Below are 24,040 nucleotides of genomic sequence, written 5' to 3'. Positions count from 1 at the left end.
GGGCGATTAGAAGAGCGCAGCAGGGCGCGCTGCAGATCAGAGAAGCTTTGAAAGCCAGTTTCATGACTGGCCAGGGTACGCTGTGAGAGGAGTTGTTGTTTCTCTTAAAGTTACCTGCCCCCCCCATATATATATATGAAAGGAAATAAAGTCACAATTGTTTAAAAACCGTTCTGTATTAGTTGTTGCACAAAACATTGAGAGAAATCAGAAGCTAGAGGGGGGTATTGGGTTAGGGGGGTGGACGAGGAGGAGGGAAGGACTAGTCCAGAAACCAAATCAAAATTTAGGATATGCCAGCTTTCTGCTGCTTGTGCAATCCTCTGGGGTTGACTGTGTTGGTCCCCGCAGCCTCCCCCCCTCCATGTTCTTGGGCATCTGGGTGAGGAGGCTATCGAACTTGGGGAGGAGGGAGGGCGGTTATCCAGGGGCTGCAGTGGCAGTCTATGGTCTTGCTGCCTTTCCCGCATTAGATCCACCATACAGCGGAGCATATCAGTTTGCTCCCCCATGAGCTTGACCATAGCATCCTGCCTGCTCTCATCGCCCACGTCCTTCCTCTCTTCATATTCATGTAACGCTTTACACGACTCTGCAATTGTTTGCCTCCATACACTCAACTGGGCCCTATCAATGCGGGAGGACTGCAAGAGCTCAGCAATCGTTGTCCCGAGTTCATTTTTCCACCTTCTAATCTGGGACGGAGTAGATAGGGGCTGCATTGAAACATTTGCGCCTGCTGCAGGAGAAGAAAAAGGGAGGGTAGTATTTTAAAAGATACAGTTTAGAGAACAAAGGGGACGCTGTTTCTCAGTGAAACAGGCAATTCATAATACACAGCACGTGTTCTTTCTGTACAAGGTCTCATTTTGCCTCTCAGACTGAAGTGCTTGCCACTTTGGTGTGAGTAAGCCATCACATGCGGCCGGGCAACAGAATTCAGCTTGCAGCTCCTTGATTTTTTTTGTACGACACTGTTCTGTTTCCCTGGAGTAGCCTCTTTCCGTCATGGCAGTGGAGAGTTTAATGTACGTATTTGCGTTCCTTTTTTTGGAACATAGTTGTGCCAGAAGAGATTCGTCTCCCCAACATGCAATGAGATCCAGTACCTCCCGTTCAGACCAAGCTGGAGCTTGTCTGCGAATCCTGGACTGCGTGGTCTCTTGAGATGGTGGACTCTGCACGGTCTCCTGTGCTGGTGGACTGTGCTGATGGTGACCAAACAGGAAATTCAAAAGTTCCAGGGGCTTTTACTGTCTACCTGGCTCGTGCATTGGAGTTCAGAGAGTTGTCCGGAGCGGTCACAAGGGAGCATTCTGGGATAGCTCCTGGAGGCTAATATTGTCAAATTGCGTCCACAGTACCTCTAACCCGGAACTGCGATCTCAGTTTTAGTGTTACTCCACTTGCCAAGGTGGAGTACAGAAATCGGAGTAAAGAGCCCTTTAAATTGAAAAAACTGGTTTGGTCGTGTGGATGGAACCAGTTTTATTTCGAGGTAACTCGCCTAATTCTGAAATAACTGCGTACTGTAGACCAGGCCCAAGTCTCCCTACTTCAGCAGGAGAAACATTTGGCCATTTTTCTATCATACTCAGCACTTTTCCCCTAAGTGGAGAAGTTTCATCCTCTCCTCCAACTCTCTCCTGTCTGGTGTCTCTGCCCCAGAAGTCAATGGAAGGATTCCCATGGACTTTGAAGCAGACCTTTTCTGTCACAGGAAAATCATCCCTCACCTTCAGTGTCTGGAAGAAACCCCACGCAATGACATTTTACACATCTTCAGAACTGGCCTTTCAGTAGACTACTGAGGCCTCCCTTCTTCTTCACCCTGCCTTTAGAATTAGGGATGGCCAGGTTTTTCCGTTTAAAGATTTTTATAGGGAGCAGTAGCAGAAATACAGAACTTACACCCTTGTGTCTGAAACTTGTTCTTCTGCTGCCATCCTATTGTATTGGCTCCAGGGTAGTTTGGTTAGCTAAGCCTTCCCCTTCCATCACTGTAGTCCTGGAAAGCACACTGCTGCCCCCCCACCCCCATAACTGCCCATCAGCCAGTATTGACCCCCAGTTTTGCATCATTTAAATACACCATTGAGTTGTTGGAGGAAACAGCTTATTGCTATTGTTCTATCCTGGCACAGATCAGTGCTGGCAATCCTCATTCAAACATTGTAGCTTGCACCACTCCCTTTGGATTGTTTCTGGTACCCTAAGGCAATTATATGTCTTACTTCTGTGCCAAGATGATACCAAGTCTTTCATGTGCAGGATTGTCTATGCTGACTGCATTGTCACATCATTTAGCTGGTAGAAGGAAAGTCACAGGCACCCATCCAGCTGCATGCAACTTGTATCTCCAGTGTTGCGTTACTGCTTATAGTTGGCTGTCCGCTGCCACTATTGAGCTTTCAGGGAACCCCCTCTCTTCTGTCACAGACTTTAAGGCCAGAAGGGACCTGAGCTCCTGAGTAGTCTGAGCCCCTGCACATTACAGGCTACAGAACCTCACCCACCCACTCCTGCAATAGACCCATGACCTCTGTCTGAGTTAGCGATGTCCTCAAATAATGATATAAAGACAAAACTAAACAGAATCCCCACATTTACATTAGTTTAAACCTGCAAGTGACCCGTGACCGGTGCTGGAGAGGACGGCAAACCCCCACCGACAGGGTCTCTGACATGGGGGAAATTACTTCCCAATCCCCAAAATGGTGATCAGTGAGACCCTGAACATGTGAGCAAGACCCACCAGCTAGATACCTTGGGGAAAGAATTCTCTATAGTAACTCAGAGCCCTCCCCATCTGGTGTCCTTTAAACCAGCCCTTGGAGATCTTTGCAGCTCGCAGTCACAGAGCGCTCGTGTGCCATTGTAGGCAGTCTCATCCTACCCTCCCCTCCATAAACTTATCAAGCTCAGTCTTGACGCCAGTTACGCTTTTTACCGCCCCCCCACTCCCTTTCAAAGGTTGCTCCAGAATCTCACTCCTCTGATAGAGAAACTTTTGTCTAATCTAAAGCCTAGACTTGCTTATGGCCAGTTTATATCCATTTGTTCTTGTGTCCACGTTGGTGCTTATGTTAATTCCTCTCTGATAGTAATCCCTCTGATGCATTTAGAGAGAGCAGTCATCTATCTCTCCTCAGCCTTCTTTTGGTTAGGCTAAATGAAAGTATTTCAGTCTCCTCTCCTAAGTGAGGTTATCCATTTCTCTGGATATACTAGTAGCCCTTCTCCATATCTGGTCCAGTTTGAATTCATCTTACACATGGGAGACCAGAATTGCACACAGTATTCCAGATGAGGTCTCACCAGTGCCTTGTATAATGGTACTAGCACTTCCCGCTCTCTACTGGAAATACCTCACCCGAGTATCCCATGACTGGGTTAGCCTTGTTGCCAGCTGCATCAGAGTGAAATCTCAGAGCGATCCTGTGATCAAGTAATACACCCAAGTCTCTCTCCTTCTCTGTTGCTTCTAGGAGATAAGTGCCCAGCTTTCAGCAATAATTCTCATGGTTAGTCTCCAAGTACATGATTTAAGCACAGAAGCAACGGCCTTTACAACTACAGCACGATCTTTATGCTACATTGAAATCTTAGCAAATGGCAAATTCATTGTCTCGTGCCTATAAACCACCAGGCTTCCATTCATTATTGTGCCAAGCCATCACACAATGCTTTTTGCAGAGAGTAACAAAAAGCATGATCCCTGCTGCCATCTTCTTACAGTCCAAGACTCTGACCTTGCAACACTCCATTTTGGGATGCAGGAGTACACATGTGCACCCAGTCAGGCAGAGCAGGGACTCAAACCAATGTCTCCTAGATCTCAGGCGAGTGCCCATGCATTTCTTGGATACACATGCCTTTCTGCTTTTTCCATGAAGAGTTTTGAGGCATTGGTTTTGCCTACTGCAGGATGAACATTGACATTTAATGAACAGTTTGTGTTGCTTGGCCAGCCCTCAGCACGTGCTTAACTCCATGCATGCGTGAAGTCATTACCACCTGCACATTAAGTGTTTGCAGGATCCGGTCCCACAGTAGGCTACCCTAGAAGATGGTAGTAGAGGGGTTAGAACAGTTACACCACGTTAGCGTGACAGTCCCTGTGGGTTCTACAGTAGGTGGAGGGTGTTGATGTGGTAGGAGCAGTGGGAGAGGATTTTAGCTGTTGGAAGGGGATTTGGAGAGGAGCTGGAGGGCTGTAGTTTCCCCAGGCGAGATGGAAGGAAACTAATGCAAATGGAGAAGGGTAGATTGCCGTGTAGACAGAGGTGAGTGCGTAGATGTAGCCGAGGTAGCTTTGGCCTAGCCAGATCAAGCAGTAGAGCAACAGCAGCACAGGCTACCCACTGGAGTACGACCCAGAGTCCCAGCTAGTCTTGTATAGGCCATGCTTCCACTACCGTTATTTCAACTAGCTTGATGAAAGCTAGCTCACTTGGGTCTGTGTGTGCGCACTACAGCCATGCTTTGGAGTGCCCCAGAGATATAGCTTAAGGGTCAAGAAGCAGGAGATACCAGTTATGGGGCAGATCCCAGCTCTCAGGCAGGATGCTTAAGGTCTTGAAGCATCAGGTTTCCCAGTCACTAACACAATGGGGAAATCTTCTCCACCTCCTGCCACAGCCCCCACAGAAGACACAAGGGTTTCTAGTTACCAGACTTAGGCGTGTCCCCCAGCTGGCTCACATGGACTTCATGTGAGACTGGCAAGCGCCAGTAGTTCTTATTGCGTGCCCAGGGGAGTTAGAATCCAGCTATTCACAGTAAAGTTAATCAAAAAGTCCCTAGTTCGGCTGAGTGGCTTCCTCTCCCCCCAGATAGGACCCCAGGAGTGAGAGAAAGCCATTTGATTTACCTTGTCTAGTGCTAGCTTGCAGTCTTCTTCCTGTCCTCTATGCCACATCCTATTCTGGTGTCTATCCCTGCAGAGAGGTCTGTTCTGCTGCTGAATGGGGAAGAGCTACAAGGCTAGTAGCAGACCCCTGGCCTCAACAACTGCTGTTCCCTCCCCCAGAGGGACACACGCTACCACAAGACATTAGTGCACTCCAGAGATTTTATTTCTGCTCCTCTCCCTTATTTTACAGTCATCTGCCATGGAAGATTTGGGACCTTGTCATCCAGCTGCTTCTCCCATGGAGTAGTGTCACAGTAACGAGAGAAGCCACAGCCACCAATGAAAGCATGGCCAGAAGCACCAGGGTCAGGTCTAGTCTGGAGACAGGGTCTGAAGGAGGAGGAGGAGGAGGAGGAGAGGTTAAGACAATCCAGATTTCTGTAGGGTCTAAAGTGTGGAGATGACACCTAGACTTCCCTGCCCCAGTGGTGCTCCCCCTACCACTTAGGCCAGCCTTCATCAGAAAGATACTTGAATTGTCAACTCACTTTTTAGACTGTGAGCCAGCACCACCATCCCATTGATAGCCATCCAATAGAGGGCAGAGGCAATGCTAGCCCCAGTGCATTGAGTGCCACAGAGGCTCAGGGCATACAAGTCACCATTGAGGTGCCATAGTGTCCCCCCCGCTTCCCCCAAGTTTGCTGGTTTTTGAGACATCCTATGAATGTCCATAGGATAAGGATATAACCCAACATTGGCCCACTCATAGGAAGCACTCACAGGTATGGTGTCAGCCAGCATTAGCTTACATATGGATCATCAAGGAGTGACTTCTGCATGTAGCCCCCCTCCCCCCATGAACATTTATATTAGAACCCCCTAGACAGCATTGACTTGCTGTATTCCAGGTTACTGTGCAAGATGCCAGTTGTCCTACTAGGGTTTAACAGAAACCTCACCCTTGTTCTCATAGACGTGCTCTCTCCACGGCTCAGGGCTCTCCTGGAAGATCACAGGGCCAGGAGAACTCACCAGGTCCTGGGGCTCTCCTGTCCCATTGTTGATATCCAGGAACCGGCGGCCTCCTGGCAGATGGAATGGAGAGTTAGGGAGCTGTCTGTCCAGCGCACTCACAACCAGAGGGCCCATCGTGATGAAATGCAGCGTCACCATGGACTCAACCATGAGTCCTTACAGGCCTCCTGACAGGTTGTGGTACCAGGTATTAGATCTTCCTGAATTGCTTATTTGAAGTGTGGGAGAAGTTGGGAAGAAAGGCCATTTCATCAGGAGCAGCAGACACTCCACTCTCCAGAGGCAATTTCTAGTATTGTCTCCTACATAGGGCAGTTGTAGGAGATTAGGCCATTTACCTCTTCGTGTTAGCCCATCATACCCTAGCTAGCGCTACAGGACATGGTAGAGGTACATAACGAGCTGGGCTGAACGCCTTGCAGTCAGTGTATAGCACAGGGCTGGGCAAACTTTTTGGCCTGAGGGCCACATTAGCACTGTAAAACTATATGGAGGGCCAGGTAGGGAAGGCTGTGCCTCCCCAAAGAGCCTGGCTCCCTCCCAATTCCTGCCCCCCGACTGCCCACCTCAGAAACCCCCTCTGCCCCCCAACTCCTTGTCTCCTGACTGCCCCCTCCCAGGACCCCTGCCCCTAACTGCCCAATGGGACCACACCCCTATCCAACCCCCCGCTCCCTGACAGCCCCTGCTGGACTCCAATGACTATCCAATGCCCCCTGACTGCCCCCCCGAACCTCTGCCCAATCCAACCAGCCCCTGTCCCGACTGCCCCCTGACACCCTCTGCCCCTTCTCCAATCCCAACCCCCTTATGATGCTGCTCAGAGCAGTGGGAGCTCACAGCTCCTACCGGAGCAGAGTGCTGGAGGCGTGCTGAGGCTGCGAGGGAGAGGGACAGCACAGGAGGGGCTGGGGGCTTGCCTCCCCGGCCGGGAACTCAGGGGCTGGGCAGGATGGTCCTGTGGGTGGTAGTTTGCCCACCTCTGATATAGCAGGACAGGCAGATCTCTGTTCACTATGAGTCCTCTGGTATTTGGGATGGGAGCTTGTAGAAACCCACATGGATTTCAGACCACTCCGACTTACTTGTAGCAGCTCCTGATGGGCACAGGGTCCTGCAGGGCTCCAGCCGGGAGGGGTAGCAAGCTGAGGCGCTACAGTAAATGTACACCTAAAATCCACACAAGTGAGAATGGAGTTAGTGAGTGACTGGCCAGTGCTGGTAGGAGGCAGGAAGTAGATCCACAGCTATCGGTTTGGTTCTGCATGTGCAGCGCCTCAGCAGAGACTGAGGAGGTCAGGACCTGACTAAAATAGGAGCTCCTGCCCCTGCACTCCGACTTCCCCCTCCTCACCCGCTTTATATGTGGGCCCCTTCTCACCTCTCCCTCAAGTGCCACCTGGGAGGCGGAGTCCACAAAGGCAAAAGTGGAGAGGACGAAGCGCTGGTGGTGAGTCGGGAAGGGCAGCTCAGATGAGGCAGGGCCCACGGGCACAAGCTGGGTTCTGTAGTTGTCTCCCAGGAACGGGCACCTGGGAGCAAGACATGAGAGAAGGGTGGACCAAGGAAACCGCCTTCCTCCTCCCCAAGCCATGCTCCCCCTCCATCCCAGCCACTCACCCGTCCACCAGGATGGGCCACTGCGGCTGCTGCAGGGGGTTAGCGCTTGGGGTGGCCCAGCACTGGTGCAGAACCAGAACCAGGGACGGGTCTGTTCTGTGCAGGATGCGAACCTCCATGTAGACAGGGTCCCTGAGCACCTTCACCACAGGGTAGTCTCTCTCTGAGAGATAGGATCTGTAGCTCGGGTCTGTGGGGGAGAGGGTAGGAGGAGAGCAGAGCTGAGACACCTGTGGTCCTTCAGGGGGATGGGATCTCCGTGCTGGAGTGAGGGGTCACCTACCTGTGGCGATGCGCAGCTCAAGCCGGAGGGGTCCTGCCTGGGTGACTGGAGCAGGTGTGGGGGGCAAGAAGACCTCGACCTGGACTGGCAGAAAGTCACTGGCATTGTAGATGCAGCGAGCATGGAGGCTGCACAGGAGAGAGCAGAGGGAGGAGACAGGGGCTGATGCTCTGTGACTTCAGCTTGAGGCCACGTGGTGTCTGGCAGTGACCTTATTAGTGCTCGAGACAAGCAGGATCAGGCCCTATCAGTACTTGGATGGGAGACATCCAAGGATGCTAGTGGATCAACCCTTTTAGCAACTCAGATGTTCTTCCCTCCAACTCAGGGACTCAGCAGGAGTGTCTGAGCACGGCCACATGGGGGCCTTCTCAGACAGGCTAGAAGCACCTGCTTACTTGTCCTCACATCTCTTTTGGCAGCATTCTCAATGTAAGCAGGGGAATAGTCCTGCTCTTGTGGGGAACTTTCCTGGCTTCTGCACTACCCCGGTGAAGTGGGCTAGCGAAAGGATCCGAGTCCTCGCTCCCACTTCCTTTATCCAGTGGCCTCCCTGCCCTTCAGGGCTCCCCTCCACTCTCCTGTCTGGCAGAGTTCTCGTAACCCCAACAAGGCTAGGCCCAGGATTCTTGGGGGGAGGGGGGGGAGAGGGGGCTCGACCCCCAACCCTGCTGTGGTCACCTAGGACTGGGGCTAGGGTGTCCCCACTCCGGTGTACTCTCTGCACTGGGCACTTCTGAACCATGAGCATTGCATTTGCTTTACCTTGTATGGAAGTTATCTAATCAACTATTTTAGAAAGAAGGAAACATGGGAAAGGTTAAAGGAAACACATGACCTGACTCTGTGACCCAGGCAAATCCAGCTCACACGGAGGACAGGACCTCCCTGGCCTCCTGACTCTGATTAGCCTGCCCACCCTGTCAGTCAGGCTGACCTGGAGCATTGGCCTCTCCCCATTGTTCCTGGGGACTGTCACTCTCAGGGTCCTGATTTCCCAGAGATCCTTCCCCTTTTAGTACTGGGAGCTAGCCAACCAGTACACCTCACTGAATGTTAGTAAGGGGGCAACAGTCCCTACATCAAGCTTTCTTTCTACCAACCCTGTAGGGAGTTATTAGTCCCTCAGGGTGGCCCCATGGAGCCCTTCTCGGGTCAGGCTGGCTGTGCCTACTTGTCATTGGAGATCGCACAGCAAGTGGCATTTACAATCATAAGATTAGGATTGGAAGAGCCCTCAGGTGGTCAGCTAGTCCAACCTGCTGCTCAAAGCGGGACCAACCCCAACTAAATCATCCCAGCCAGGGCTTGGTCAAGCCAGGTATTCAGAACCTCTAAGGATGGAGATTCTGCCACTTCCCTAGGTAACCCATTCCAGTGCTTCACCACCCTCCTAGAGGGATAGTCCCGTCCCCAATAGCCATCCTAGACCTCCACCACTGCAGCTTGAGACCATTGCTCCTTGTTCGGTCATCTGCCATCACCGAGAACAGCCAAGCTCCATCCTCCTTGGAACCCCTTCAGGTAGTTGAAGGCTGCTATCAAATCCCCCCTCACTTGTCTCTTCTGCAGACTAAATAAGCCCAGGTCCCTCAGCCTCTCCTCATAAATTATGTGCCCCAGCCCCCTAATCATTTTTGTTGCCCTCTGCTGGGCAATCTCCAAATTTTTCCACATCCTTTCTGTTGGTGAGGGCCCAAAACTGGACACAGTACTCCGGATGGGCTTCACCACTGCTGGTGAGAGGGGAATCACTTCCCTCCATCTGCTGGCAATGCTCCTACTAATGCACCCCAATATACCAGTAGCTTTCTTGGCAAGAAGGGCCCACTATTCATTCGTAGCCAGCTGCTCGTACACTGTAATCCCCAGGTCCTTGTCTGTAGAACTGCTGCTTAGCCAGTCGGTCCCCAGCCTGTACCAGTGAATGGGATTCTTCCCTCCTAAGTGCAGGACTCTGCACTCGTCCTTATTGAAGCTCAGATTTCTTTTAGCCCAATTTTCAATTTTTCTAGATCTCTCCCCCCAACTTAGTGTTATCCATTAACTTACACCCTCAGCAAGCCATCCCATCATCCAGATCATTAATGATAATGAACAAAACCAACCCCAGGACAGACGCCTGGGGCATGCCGCTTGATACCAGCTGCCAACTAGACAGAGCTGTTGATTGCTACCCGTTGACCTTGATGATCTAGCCAGCTTTCGAGCCACCTTTAATTCATTCATCCAGCCCCTACTTCTTTAACTTGCTGTCAAGAACACTGTGGGAGACTGTAACAAACTTTGTTAGAGTCAAGGTATATCATGTCCACCGCTTTCCCCACATGCGCAGAGCCAGTTCTCATCATAAAAAGCAATCAGGTTGGTCAGGCACGACTTGCCCTTGGTGAATCCATTTTGGCTGGTCCTGATCACCTTCCTCTCCTCCGAGTGCTTCAGAATGGATTCCTTGACAACCTGCTGCAGGATTTTTCCAGGGACTGAGGTGAGGCTGACCAATGTTGGCATTTGATCAGACAACGTAAAACCCTGACTCTTGGACAGTCAGCTGCACAGAGTGTCCTTCCCTTCACAAAGCAAGATTTTGCCCCATGCCCCATTAGGGATCAGGTGCATTCCCCCACTCAGAAAAGGGGATGTCTGTGACTGCAGGGAATCCATACCTGTAGAACATCCCCTAAGTCCTTTGGTGGTAGGAGAGGCTGCTGGAAAATTGATGGATCAGATCTTTGCCAGGGGAAAGGATCTGGCCTCACGCTTCCACTGTGGAAGGGCTGAAGACTGCTCACCATCACTTCCTTGCTAGTCAACAGAGCAGGCCAACTTACATGAAGGTGCTGTCCCAGCCCTTCCACAGTGGAAGCGTGAGGCCAGAAGACTGCTCACCATCACTTCCTTGCTAGTCAACAGAGCAGGCCAACTTACATGAAGGTGCTGTCCCGGGTGATGGAGCCGTCCGGCCCAGTCCGGATGTCGATGCCAGAGATCAGCTGGTTCTCATAGATCAGTTTGTCATGGATCACCTGGAAGAGTGGAGACATGGGGCAGGTTAGTCCCCCAAACCCCTGAGCAGAGCACTCACCCTGGCTTCCCGTGGGTGTCCCCTCACCTGGACTGTGGTGCCGCACTGCATGAGGGGGAAGCGGAAGATCACAAAAGCCTCAGTCATCCTGATGGGGTCACACCCTGCCTGGGCATAGGCTAGCCGGACACTCTCCAGGATGATGGGGTGATCAGACATGTCCCTGGAGACCACCAGAACAAAGTGACCATCCAGGAGGCACTGAACAGTGACTGCAACACAAAGGAGCAGGATTAAGTATAGATGTTCCTGGTAGAGGAATTGGGCAAGAGTTCCATGCCACACTCAGGATGATAGATTGGAGAAGAGCCATGAGAAATATTAGAAAACAGGCCTTGTAGTGACCAAATTCTGTCTCTTTAGACAGAGAGAAGGTTAAGGGGTGACTTGATTACAGTCTAAGTATTTAAATAAGGTGTAGATCTGAGAGCGAGGGTAGTTAACTCTTGGAATGGTTTGTCCAGGGTCATGGTGGATTCTCCATCACTGACAAGGCAAGACTGGATGTCTGCCAAGAGATCTGCTGGAGGAATTATTTCAGGGAAATCCTATAGCTTGTGTTATACAGGAAATCAGACAGACTAATGATCACAATGGTCCCTTCTGGCTTTGGAATCTATCAAATGAAGCCCCATGGGGGTAAGTGGGTTTGTCTGAGACAGCATGATTGCAGCTCATGTTGTGCAGGAACGAGACACAAGCCGGCAAAGTTATCCATCGATCTGATGATGGAGCACCAGCCTGTACCGTCTGATGGGTCTTCCTCTGCCACCACACATTTGGTGTTGGCTCTCAAGATCTGCCAGGCATTGGGCAACTGAGGAGAGACCGTGATGTAGGAAGAATCCCTTTGCACACAACTGATGCCAGCTGCAGCCTAGGGTGAGAGTTAAAGACATTGCATCCAAGTCTAGTTCACCATGCTAGTAGGTGGTGACCAAACTCATCTGAGACGTACGGTGTGTCACCAAGCTTCCCAGGACAGAGATGACAAAAGGCTCCATAACCTGACATGAGGGCAGGTCTCCCACCTGTGTTGCCAAAGTAGCAGGGAGTGGTGAGGTCAGTCTCATCATAACAACAGCCAGCCTGGAAGCAAGCAGCTTGGCCTGGGGCATCCGCACAGGGCATCTTCCCAGCCACCACACGGCACTGCTCCTCTGTGAGATGCGCCCCTAGAACAGCAGGGTGTGGATTAAGGAGAGCTAGAGAGCCTCTAAAGAGATCACGAGAGACCCTTCCCCAGAGACTTTTTAAGATCTGTAGTGACCTCTGGACAAGTGGCTGACCTCAACACCAGTCCAACCCTCCTCCCCTTCCCCAAAGGGCTGCAAGAGCTCCCACAGTGGTCCTCCATCCCAGCTCACCCTGCCCCCCACAACCATAACCCCAAACCACATACCACCTCAGACAGCATTGTGCTCAGATCCCCACCCCTGTCCTCCAGATGTAGCATGTTGCCCTTCTCTGATAGCAGGCTTAACATGTCACTTGGAAATTCAGGCTCCTGATCTGCTGCTGTGTCAGAGGAGAGCCCCCACCTAAACCCTACAGCCCCCTCAACACAGCCAGCAGTGTGGTCAACTGTAATTTATCACTTAGCAGTTCTGAGGTGGGTTTCTCTAGCCATCTCATGAAATAGTGAGCAGACGCCTGCTCTATGAATTTTTCCTTTATTGAAGTCACCATCTCCCTTTACGGACGATGGGGCAGAAGCTAGCAGGTTGGCCACCATTTCCCCATAGCCGATCAGAGGAAAGTGTCCCTCATAAACATGGCTGCGAATTTCTTTCATGAGACTGAAGCTGTACCTACAGGCAAAGTGGATGCCACTCTGGTTTAGGGGGAGGCCTAGACAGGACTCTAGGAGAGGGAGGGACTAAGAGCTGTGAAGAGCCTGTGAGAGAAACATGGGGGGTGAAGGAGACAGATTGCAAACAGATGTGGGGGTGAGATACGAAGGGATACAACATCAGATCCCAAACCCTGGGATACTGGAGGAACAGGGGAAGCCCCTCTGAGCAGCCAATCGCAAGGACACATTGGTGCATGTGTGACTGGATTTTGAGCCAAAGAAGCTCACAGACTTTGGAAGCAAGTGCCTTCCCCCTAAACTTTGAAAAACCAGAAGGCAAATAGCCACCCCTTCCCCTTCAAATAAACAGGGGGCGGGTGGGGGAAGAGCATGATTTCTAAACGAATCTCATTTTTGATTATGGCTTACAACACTGTCAACACCAGCTCTAACATGGCAGCCACAAGCAAGAGACTAGTTTCAGCTCCTCTGAAGGCCACCACAGGAGTCAGGAGTGGAGCATGAAACCTTCCATTAGAGGGGACCCACATGCACTCAAACCAGTTAGAGGTCACAGACACCCCCACACACCTATGTTGCTTGGTGGAGGATATATTTGGGGCACCGGGCGCACCAGGCCCGGCTGCGGCTGGGGCACCGGGCGCACCAGGCCCGGCTGCGGCTGGGGCACCGGGCGCACCAGGCCCGGCTGCGGCTGGGGCACCGGGCGCACCAGGCCCGGCTGCGGCTGGGGCACCGGGCGCACCAGGCCCGGCTGCGGCTGGGGCACCGGGCGCACCAGGCCCGGCTGCGGCTGGGGCACCGGGCGCACCAGGCCCGGCTGCGGCTGGGGCACCGGGCGCACCAGGCCCGGCTGCGGCTGGGGCACCGGGCGCACCAGGCCCGGCTGCGGCTGGGGCACCGGGCGCACCAGGCCCGGCTGCGGCTGGGGCACCGGGCGCACCAGGCCCGGCTGCGGCTGGGGCACCGGGCGCACCAGGCCCGGCTGCGGCTGGGGCACCGGGCGCACCAGGCCCGGCTGCGGCTGGGGCACCGGGCGCACCAGGCCCGGCTGCGGCTGGGGCACCGGGCGCACCAGGCCCGGCTGCGGCTGGGGCACCGGGCGCACCAGGCCCGGCTGCGGCTGGGGCACCGGGCGCACCAGGCCCGGCTGCGGCTGGGGCACCGGGCGCACCAGGCCCGGCTGCGGCTGGGGCACGTAGCGCATGGTCTCCTCTGGTGTTAAGTCACGTTCAGTGGGCTTGGGGCAGGTCATGTTCACATCATAGGTGGCAGCGACGGCCCTGGCGCTCAGCAGTTCCTCCACTCGGACTTGCAGGTGGTTACGCCCATCCTGCAATGAAGAGACACCAATCAGTCAGTATTGTGGCCTAACAGACTCTGTAGGCGCTAAGCGCAGCGCCCCCCAGCTGCACAGGCTGCTGTGACTGCAGGTATGGACCCATCTCCAGCTTCTGTTGTTGCTCAGGTACACTGGGGTGAGGCGTGCCAACCCCCCTCACCTTCTTCTGCACATGACAGCCATTGTAGCCAGCTGAGAAGATCATCGCTCCTTGCTCGCCAGATGTGACCCAATGGAGACAAATGGAGCAGTTGGTAACTTCGAAGGGTGTCCCAAACTCATCTGTGGAGAGAGTCATACAGGTCGTGGGTAAGGAAGAGTTAAAGCCCTTGATGAAGCTTAGCCAAGTAGCCATGTTTGGAACAGCGACAGTGGTTTGTCACATCCTTCAGTTTAGTGGAGTTTAGCATGGTGGGAAGCAGCTCCAAAGATACAGGACGGCCGTCATTTACCAAGTCTGACCTAGAGCCAGGAGTGTTAGGATATAGATGTTCAGGCCTGTCTGTAAAGGCCTATACTCTCAGAATTTAGGTGTATTCTTATCACTTGGCTAGTTCTAGAGGTATAAGAGAAAGAATCAAAATCACTGTCTGCTGGTGTAAGGGCCTTCTCTTACTGTGACAGTCTGAGGCCCTGTTCTTAGGCTAAGGCCTTTGGCTAAGCAACAGAGGCAGCCATAAGCTGGGAAGCAAACGGTCACATCCTCACATTCCAAACTAGTCACATTGAAATAAGGTGCTATTGGGCTGTTAGGCACTATCAGGACAGGATTGTATTCCTATCACCTCCAGAGAAAGGGAAGTGCCTAGAAAATGTAAAAGGAAACTTAGTTTGATAGCATCCTGTCTGGCAAGAACTCACTCATCAATAGCTGGGATGTGAAATCCTCACTTCTGTATTGTTTTGTCATTTATAGTTCCCACTTTCCTATTGTTTGTCTGTCTGTATAATCTCTGTCTGGTTCTGTGATGGTTTCTGTCTGCTGTATAATTAATTTTGCTGGGTGTAAACTCATTAAGGTGGTGGGATATAATTGGGCACATAATCATGTACCAATGTGTTAGGATTGGTTAGTTACATTTCAGGAAAATGATTGGTTAAGGTATAGCTAAGCAGAACTCAAGTTTGACTATATAATCTGTAGTCAATAAGGAAGTGAGTGGGCATGGGTGGGAGGGGATGGGAACAGGGGTGCGGAAATTGGAATCATGTTTTGCTAAAGGGGGAAATGGGAACAGGGAATGGGGGTAAGGAAATTGGAATCATGTTTGGCTATGGGCAGGAATGGGAACAGGGACACAGGTGTAAGGCTCTGTGGTGTCAGAGCTGGGAAGGAGGACACTAAGGAAGGAAACTGCAATCATGCTTGCTGGAAGTTCCCCCCAATAAACTTTGAATTGTTTGCATCTTTGGACTTCGGGTATTGTTGCTCTCTGTTCATGCGAGAAGGACCAGGGAAGTAAGTGGGTGAAGGAATAAACCCCCTAACAAGGAGGGCTGAGAGTGGCCGAGCCAGGCCAGGCCAGGCCATCCCATCCCATGCTTGGGCATGACAACAGGGAGGTGATCGCCCACAGAGGGCGCAGGATCCAGGCGTCTGGAGCTCAAAGGGCCGAGTTACACCAGAGCTTGGGATACCCAGCCACATTTTGGTATGTCCTTTTACAGTCTCCCCCCAGCAGGGTTCCCTTTTTACCCTCTGCTATTTTGTGGGTCACGGTCAGCAGGCTGTTGTGAGGAAAGACTTAGCCCTAACCGTTGAATCCAGGTAGCAATCTCCAGTCTTTTCTCCAGGGGACAGAAGCCACAGACTCTCACTTCAGGAGACCAGGGTACTCAAGATTTGAGGGCAACAGCCAGGCCACCAAAAAGCACTAGAGTAGGACCTTCTTGTTCCCTTCCTAAAGCTCTCATTACATACTGTAGAAGTAAGAGGTTTCCACAAGAGACCCATAAAACCCGCCTGCATGTCTAAGAGGGCAGACGAGCAGGAGGCTTCTTAGCTTTCTCATGAAGCAGCCAGGCAGCTACTTACCCACAACTTTGAAGCGGACGGTGCGGCCCTGGCTGGGAAAGACCAGCAGCTGCATCCCATAGTCTCCACAGTCATACTCATGTTGCAAGACAGAGAAACTGATCCTGTGGAAGTCCCCCTGCCCAAGGGCTATCCTTAGGGACCAGAGCAGCACTAAGCCCACAAAATACCTACAGGCCAGCCCCATGGCTGAAGATGCTAAGAAAGAAGCCCTGTCTAGCAGCCACTTCTCATAAGGGGAGAGGCTGTGGGAGCGGGGCTTTGTAGGGTGAGTGAGTGGTGGGGAGGGGGCGGGGTGTGAATCAGATGAGCAGAGAGGCAGCACCTGGGGAGCTGCCTGGTGGTGGGGAGGGGCCGGATGAAAAGTGCAAAGCTCAGGGTGAAAGGGAAACATAACCATCGAACCCTTCAGCCCTAAGACCCCCCTCCCATTGAAGCCTCCTGTTACGCTACCTTTTCAGTGTTGCCAGCTCTCAGGATTTTATTGCAAGTCCCATGGTAACTGATGTTTTATTTCAAGCTCCATCTCCTGGAAACAAGGAACTAGCTGAGAACCTCAGTGTGCATTCAAAAGAAAAATAAGTTTCTTGCCCGCACAGTTGCAGAGAAAAGCATAAAAACAGGGCTCAAGCACACCCCAAGTGCCCCAAAAATCAGAAGGCCAAGTTGCCTGGAATCGAGGGGTCTAGTCAGTGTATCCTTCTGGGATCGGATGATTTAGTTGGGGATTGGTCCTGCTCTGAGCAGGGGGTTGGACTAGATGACCTCTTGAGGTCCCTTCCAAGCCTGATATTCTATGATTCGAAGCGGGCGGGCAGGCACAAGGTCGAGTCAGTGTGTAGGTGGCCATGGTATTGAATGAGGCCTTTTTCTTTCTTGTTCTGTGGGATTAGGTTATTGAAGAACTGGAGTGGATACAGAGAAGAGTCACAAATGCAATTTGCCGGCTGAAAGAAGTGCCGGCTAGCAAGAGATTCTCAGTGCTCAGTCAGTTTAGGTTATCGAAAAGGAGATCAAGAAGTAGCTCAAGTACAGTGCCCAAGTACATTCATAGGGCGAAAAGACTGGCTATTAAAGGGCTCTTTAATCGAGTGGAGAAGGGTAGAACAAGATCCAGCGGTTGGAAGTTGGAGCCAGCCAAATCCATGGACGATGCGTACAATAGCCTGGGGAGGCTGTACCTCCGCAAAGAGCCCCGCGTGGCCCTGCCCATGCTCCGCCCAAGGCCCCCTCCTTCTGCTGCTGGTAGTTGGCCCCAGCCCAGGCAAGCAGCCTGCTCCTCTTCCGGGAAGCCTGCTGGGCTGGGGCTGGGGCTAGGGCGGCTAGGACTTGGGGTGGCTGGGGCCGCACCACCCAGTTCTCCAGGGCTGGGGGGAAAAGGAGGGCTGCCCGACGCCCACCCAGTGGTCTGGTGCTGGGGAGCAGCCCACCCACCCAGTGCTGCGGGGCTGATGGGGCAGCCTGTCTGGTGCTCTGGGTGGGTGTGTGTGCCCTGGCGCTTTGGGGCTGGTGGTGCTTGGGCAACCCGGGATTGGAAGGGGGGTCTGGTAGCCGTGGAAGGGAGGGATTCTGGGCTTTGGGGTGGGGCCTCAGGCTGAAGGGTGGGCCGGGCCAGGGGCTAGCCTCCCCAAGCCTGTGGTTCACCCATCGTCCATGGCCAAATCTAAGGTAGACGTAAGGCACACATTTTGAAGGGTGACTAACCCTTGGAACAGACGACCACTGGAAGTGATGGAGTCTCAATCAGGCTATGTCTACACAGCTGCAGTGCTGCCCTGTAGTGCTGAGACATACTGCAGCAACGCTGTCGTAAATCCACCGCTCCGAGAGGTAGGACGATGGCAGAGTTCTTCCAGTGAGCTCATGGCATCTACCCTGGGAGAGAGGTTGGATTAACTACGTCTCTCAGGAGGGTGAATTTTTCACAGCCCTGAGGGACACACCTGGGTCAACCTAACTTTCTAGTGTAGACCAGCCCACAGGCGGCCTGTCTGGAAGACGCTTTACTTAGACACAAGTTATCGGGCTCCATGCAGAGGTAACAGGGTGACATTCTCTGGTCTGTGCTCTGCTGGAGGTCAGATTGGTTGATCTAAGGGTCCCTTCTGGCCTGAAAATCCATGAACCTATGAAAAAAATCGCTCAAGTGTATTTTTTGTGTGAAAAATCTCATGATTTTTGCAGCAATCTCTTGATTTTTGGCTCTTTGGGGTTGGGGCTCCCCGTCTCATCTCCCTCGCTCTTTCTGCCCTTCTCACTGCTGAGAATATCGCCAACCCTGAGCGCTCAAAAATCATGAGTCCCCCCAAACTCCTGAGCTTCCCTTAAAAATCATGAGATTTTAAAAATAACAAATTTGTGGCTATTTTAAAATGCTTTTCTGGCTTTTGAATCTGCGGAGGTCATGCTTTGAAGCTTCTCTGTCTCTACAGTTATTATGTATTTGTATTCCTGCAGTGCTTAAGAGCTCCTGTCATGGAGCAGGACCCCATTGGGCCAGGCGCCATACAAACATAAAACAAAAAGATGAGGCTTGAAACCCTTTTTTTAAAAGGAAAGCTGATGTTCTGGTATGTTCACCTGACTCCAGGAGCTGGAGCTTTAAGAAAAGCACAAAGTATTGCATCACTCACAATAACATGATGAGAGTTGGTAACTCCGTCTCTGCTTCTTCCCTACTTCCCTGTTGTGTTGTGAACACTGGGGCGGGGGGGCATCGGGGGAGGAATGTAAAACTCACTCAAAGATGCTTTATCTTTGCGGCAGGGCAAGCAAGGTGTGTAGAGAAACTGCTCCCGTGACTGGGGAATGGAGAACGGGCCCCTGAGCCTGATGCTAACAGCTGCCAAACACGCCTCCCCCACAGCTCTGCTTGTACTCTTAACTCTGACCTACACACATGCTGCTAGTCTGGTCTTCTGTCCCACTGCTCTGCACCCCCTTGCCCTGTATGTCAATCTCTGGCTTGCAATTTTAACTGCTCCTGCTTGGGCCCACACTGAGATTTAAACTCCATGATCTTCAGAGCAAAAACCAGGCGATTCTGAACGAAAAGGACTAACCATCTCTAGGGAGTGGCTGTAGCACACTCATTAACATCCATGTGAACCAGCCCCTAGAGAGCAACAGATCCCCAAGCTCCCCTCATGCGGGTGACATCGTCATCTCCGTACAGGTGTAGTCCTGGCCCCTAGTCACCCTGGTACTTTATCCCATCACCAACCCCATAAGGGACAGCTGCTGAGACCTAACATTACATGTCATACCTTTGGAAGGATCAGGCCTCCTCAGTGCTGAGTAGGGGGATCTGTGGGCAAAACCCTGGAGGTCCAGAAAACAGTGGTGTTAATTCACTAGGAGTCACTGCGTTCTGTCTGAGTCAGTGTTGGAACAGGGCTCTGGCGTGGTGCCAGGGGCTGATGGAGGTGCCATTGTTCTGATGAGGTGTGGAACTGAGGCCCATGATTGTTAATGATTTTACAGCTCTTTTAAAATAAGATTAAGGGGGTTAGCCCTAGTGGCCGGTGCAGAGTGCAAGTTAGGGGTGAAACTAGTCATAAATTAGGGAGGCCTCATACCAGGCCTTGAAGAAACCTAACCTGGCCAAGTATGGAGCTCCACAGACCGAGGCAGGCCTCAGCCTGAGCTGTGTGAAACCTGAGGATGCGCTGCAAGGACACCTCAATAGGCTTAGGCCTCTTGAGCTTCTCTTGCCTGGTGGTTTTCCTAGGCTCCATCTGTCTTTTTCTCATGGCACTGCTACCCCTCAGTATGTTTACAGTACAAAATTATTTCAAAATTATTCTATTTGAATTTTCGGAAGCTATTTTATACATTCGGTCTTCTGTGTCCCTACTAAAGCGGGTGAATTTGGCAGATTGCGTCCACAGTACCAAGGCTGGCATCAAATGTCAGAGCGGTGCACTGTGGGTAGCTATCCCACAGTTCCCACAGTCCCTGCCGCCCATTGGAATTCTCTGTTAAGCTCCCAGTTAAGCATGATGGGGTAAAAACATTCTGGCGGGTGTTTCTGGGTGTGTGTCACCAGAAAGCTACGGCAGACAATCGTTTCGCCCCTTTTTGGCATGCAGACGCCATACTGCTTTCAGCAGACGGTGCACCGCTGCTCTCCTGCTACGATGAATCCACCTCTCCAACTCAACTCTGCTCGGCCATTGTGAATCGAGCAACACAGCTTCTGCCGCCAACTCTGCTCTCCCGCTATTGCCACGCTTGCAAGCTTCTCCATGTTGTCTGTCCTGGGCTCCCACCTCTGTGAAAGCCACAGAAGACAACCATTGTCAGTCTTTGTTCGGCTACCGTGACCCAAACAGCACAGCTTCCGCTGCCACTCTGCTCTCCTGCGTTTCGCACCCCTTTTCCAGGATTACCCATGCGAGCACCATAGCCATGGAGCCCGATCAGATCTCTGCTGCATTTTGACCATTGTAAATACCTCATGCATTATCCAGCAGTATGTGCAGTACCTGCAAGACTGGTCAAGGAAGTGATGACAGCATGATTACTATACTGATGAGGACACGGACACAGATGGCATGGCATGTGGCGATTGGGAGATCATGGTGCTAATGGGGCAGGTTCATGCGGTGGAACGCCGATTCTGGGCCCAGGAAACAAGCACAGACTGGTGGGACCGCATAGTGTTGCAGGTATGGGATGATTCCCAGTGGCTGCGAAACTTTCATATGCGTAAGGCCACTTTCATGGAACTTTGTGACTTGCTGTCCCCTGCCCTGAAGCGGAAAGACACCAAAATGAGAGCAGCCCTCACAGTTGAGAAGCAAGTGGCCATAGCCCTGTGGAAGCTTGCAATGCCCGACAGGTACCGGTCAGTCGGGAATCAGTTTGGAGTGGGGAAATCTACTGTGGGGGCTGCTGTGCTGCAAGTAGCCAATGCAATCAATGACCAGCTGCTATCAAGGCGAGTGACTTTGGGAAACGTGCAGACCATTGTGGATGGCTTTAATGCGCTGGGATTCCCTAAGTGCGGCGGGCAATAGACGGAACACATATCCCCATCTTCGCCCTGGAACATCAGGGCAGCCAGTACATAAACCGCAAGGGGTACTTTTCCATGGTGCTGCAAGCACTGGTGGATCACAAGGAACGTTTCACTGACATCAATGTGGGATGACCTGGAAAGGTGCATGACACTCGCATCTTCAGGAACTCTGGTCTGTTTGAACAGCTGCAGGAAGGAACTTACTTCCCAGACCGAAAATTACTGTTGGGGATGTTGAAATGCCTATAGTTATCTTGGGGGACCCAGACTACCCCTAAATGCCATGGCTCATGAAGCCGTACATAGGCACCCTGGACAGTAGTAAGGAGCAGTTCAACTCTAGGCTGAGCAAGTGCAGAAAGGTGGCAGAATGTGCATTTGGACGTTTGAAAGCACGCTGGTGTAGTTTACTGACTCGGTTAGATCTCAGCACAACCAATATTCCAATTGTAATTGCTGCTTGTTGTGTGCTCCACAATATCTGTGAGAGTAAGGGGGAGACATTTATGGCGGGGTGGGAGGTTGAGGCAACTTGCCTGGCGACAAGTTTCACACAGCCAGACAACAGGGCGATTAGAAGAGCGCAGCAGGGCGCGCTGCAGATCAGAGAAGCTTTGAAAGCCAGTTTCATGACTGGCCAGGGTACGCTGTGAGAGGAGTTGTTGTTTCTCTTAAAGTTACCTGCCCCCCCCCATATATATATATGAAAGGAAATAAAGTCACAATTGTTTAAAAACCGTTCTGTATTAGTTGTTGCACAAAACATTGAGAGAAATCAGAAGCTAGAGGGGGGTATTGGGTTAGGGGGGTGGACGAGGAGGAGGGAAGGACTAGTCCAGAAACCAAATCAAAATTTAGGATATGCCAGCTTTCTGCTGCTTGTGCAATCCTCTGGGGTTGATTGTGTTGGTCCCCGCAGCCTCCCTCCCTCCCCCCCGCCATGTTCTTGGGCATCTGGGTGAGGAGGCTATCGAACTTGGGGAGGAGGGAGGGCGGTTATCCAGGGGCTGCAGTGGCAGTCTATGGTCTTGCTGCCTTTCCCGCATTAGATCCACCATACAGCGGAGCATATCAGTTTGCTCCCCCATGAGCTTGACCATAGCATCCTGCCTGCTCTCATCGCCCACGTCCTTCCTCTCTTCATATTCATGTAACGCTTTACACGACTCTGCAATTGTTTGCCTCCATACACTCAACTGGGCCCTATCAATGCGGGAGGACTGCAAGAGCTCAGCAATCGTTGTCCCGAGTTCATTTTTCCACCTTCTAATCTGGGACGGAGTAGATAGGGGCTGCATTGAAACATTTGCGCCTGCTGCAGGAGAAGAAAAAGGGAGGGTAGTATTTTAAAAGATACAGTTTAGAGAACAAAGGGGACGCTGTTTCTCAGTGAAACAGGCAATTCATAATACACAGCACGTGTTCTTTCTGTACAAGGTCTCATTTTGCCTCTCAGACTGAAGTGCTTGCCACTTTGGTGTGAGTAAGCCATCACATGCGGCCGGGCAACAGAATTCAGCTTGCAGCTCCTTGATTTTTTTTGTACGACACTGTTCTGTTTCCCTGGAGTAGCCTCTTTCCGTCATGGCAGTGGAGAGTTTAATGTACGTATTTGCGTTCCTTTTTTTGGAACATAGTTGTGCCAGAAGAGATTCGTCTCCCCAACATGCAATGAGATCCAGTACCTCCCGTTCAGACCAAGCTGGAGCTTGTCTGCGAATCCTGGACTGCGTGGTCTCTTGAGATGGTGGACTCTGCACGGTCTCCTGTGCTGGTGGACTGTGCTGATGGTGACCAAACAGGAAATTCAAAAGTTCCAGGGGCTTTTACTGTCTACCTGGCTCGTGCATTGGAGTTCAGAGAGTTGTCCGGAGCGGTCACAAGGGAGCATTCTGGGATAGCTCCTGGAGGCTAATATTGTCAAATTGCGTCCACAGTACCTCTAACCCGGAACTGCGATCTCAGTTTTAGTGTTACTCCACTTGCCAAGGTGGAGTACAGAAATCGGAGTAAAGAGCCCTTTAAATTGAAAAAACTGGTTTGGTCGTGTGGATGGAACCAGTTTTATTTCGAGGTAACTCGCCTAATTCTGAAATAACTGCGTACTGTAGACCAGGCCCAAGTCTCCCTACTTCAGCAGGAGAAACATTTGGCCATTTTTCTATCATACTCAGCACTTTTCCCCTAAGTGGAGAAGTTTCATCCTCTCCTCCAACTCTCTCCTGTCTGGTGTCTCTGCCCCAGAAGTCAATGGAAGGATTCCCATGGACTTTGAAGCAGACCTTTTCTGTCACAGGAAAATCATCCCTCACCTTCAGTGTCTGGAAGAAACCCCACGCAATGACATTTTACACATCTTCAGAACTGGCCTTTCAGTAGACTACTGAGGCCTCCCTTCTTCTTCACCCTGCCTTTAGAATTAGGGATGGCCAGGTTTTTCCGTTTAAAGATTTTTATAGGGAGCAGTAGCAGAAATACAGAACTTACACCCTTGTGTCTGAAACTTGTTCTTCTGCTGCCATCCTATTGTATTGGCTCCAGGGTAGTTTGGTTAGCTAAGCCTTCCCCTTCCATCACTGTAGTCCTGGAAAGCACACTGCTGCCCCCCCACCCCCATAACTGCCCATCAGCCAGTATTGACCCCCAGTTTTGCATCATTTAAATACACCATTGAGTTGTTGGAGGAAACAGCTTATTGCTATTGTTCTATCCTGGCACAGATCAGTGCTGGCAATCCTCATTCAAACATTGTAGCTTGCACCATTCCCTTTGGATTGTTTCTGGTACCCTAAGGCAATTATATGTCTTACTTCTGTGCCAAGATGATACCAAGTCTTTCATGTGCAGGATTGTCTATGCTGACTGCATTGTCACATCATTTAGCTGGTAGAAGGAAAGTCACAGGCACCCATCCAGCTGCATGCAACTTGTATCTCCAGTGTT

The 24,040-nt window shown here is 51.6% G+C and overlaps 1 protein-coding gene across 1 annotated transcript; it reads right to left on the bottom strand.

Moving 5' to 3' along the window:
• Positions 1-5,105: 5,105 nt before the first annotated feature.
• Positions 5,106-17,287, bottom strand: LOC140913261 (zona pellucida sperm-binding protein 1). The gene is made up of 14 exons (XM_073349332.2): positions 17,256-17,287; positions 16,075-16,319; positions 14,200-14,321; positions 13,896-14,030; positions 13,268-13,748; positions 11,913-12,056; positions 10,909-11,093; positions 10,725-10,822; positions 7,797-7,924; positions 7,514-7,703; positions 7,275-7,425; positions 6,979-7,063; positions 5,818-5,943; positions 5,106-5,245 (listed from the first exon to the last, which is right to left on the bottom strand). The coding sequence occupies exons 1-14, from the start codon at positions 17,285-17,287 to the stop codon at positions 5,106-5,108; spliced, it is 2,262 nt and encodes a 753-aa protein (XP_073205433.2).
• Between the last annotated feature and the right edge of the window lie 6,753 nt (positions 17,288-24,040).

Source organism: Lepidochelys kempii, chromosome 6, assembly GCF_965140285.1.
Source record: "Lepidochelys kempii isolate rLepKem1 chromosome 6, rLepKem1.hap1, whole genome shotgun sequence".
In the NCBI taxonomy this organism is placed as follows: domain Eukaryota; kingdom Metazoa; phylum Chordata; order Testudines; family Cheloniidae; genus Lepidochelys; species Lepidochelys kempii.
This window is presented reverse-complemented; position numbering and strand designations above follow the sequence as displayed.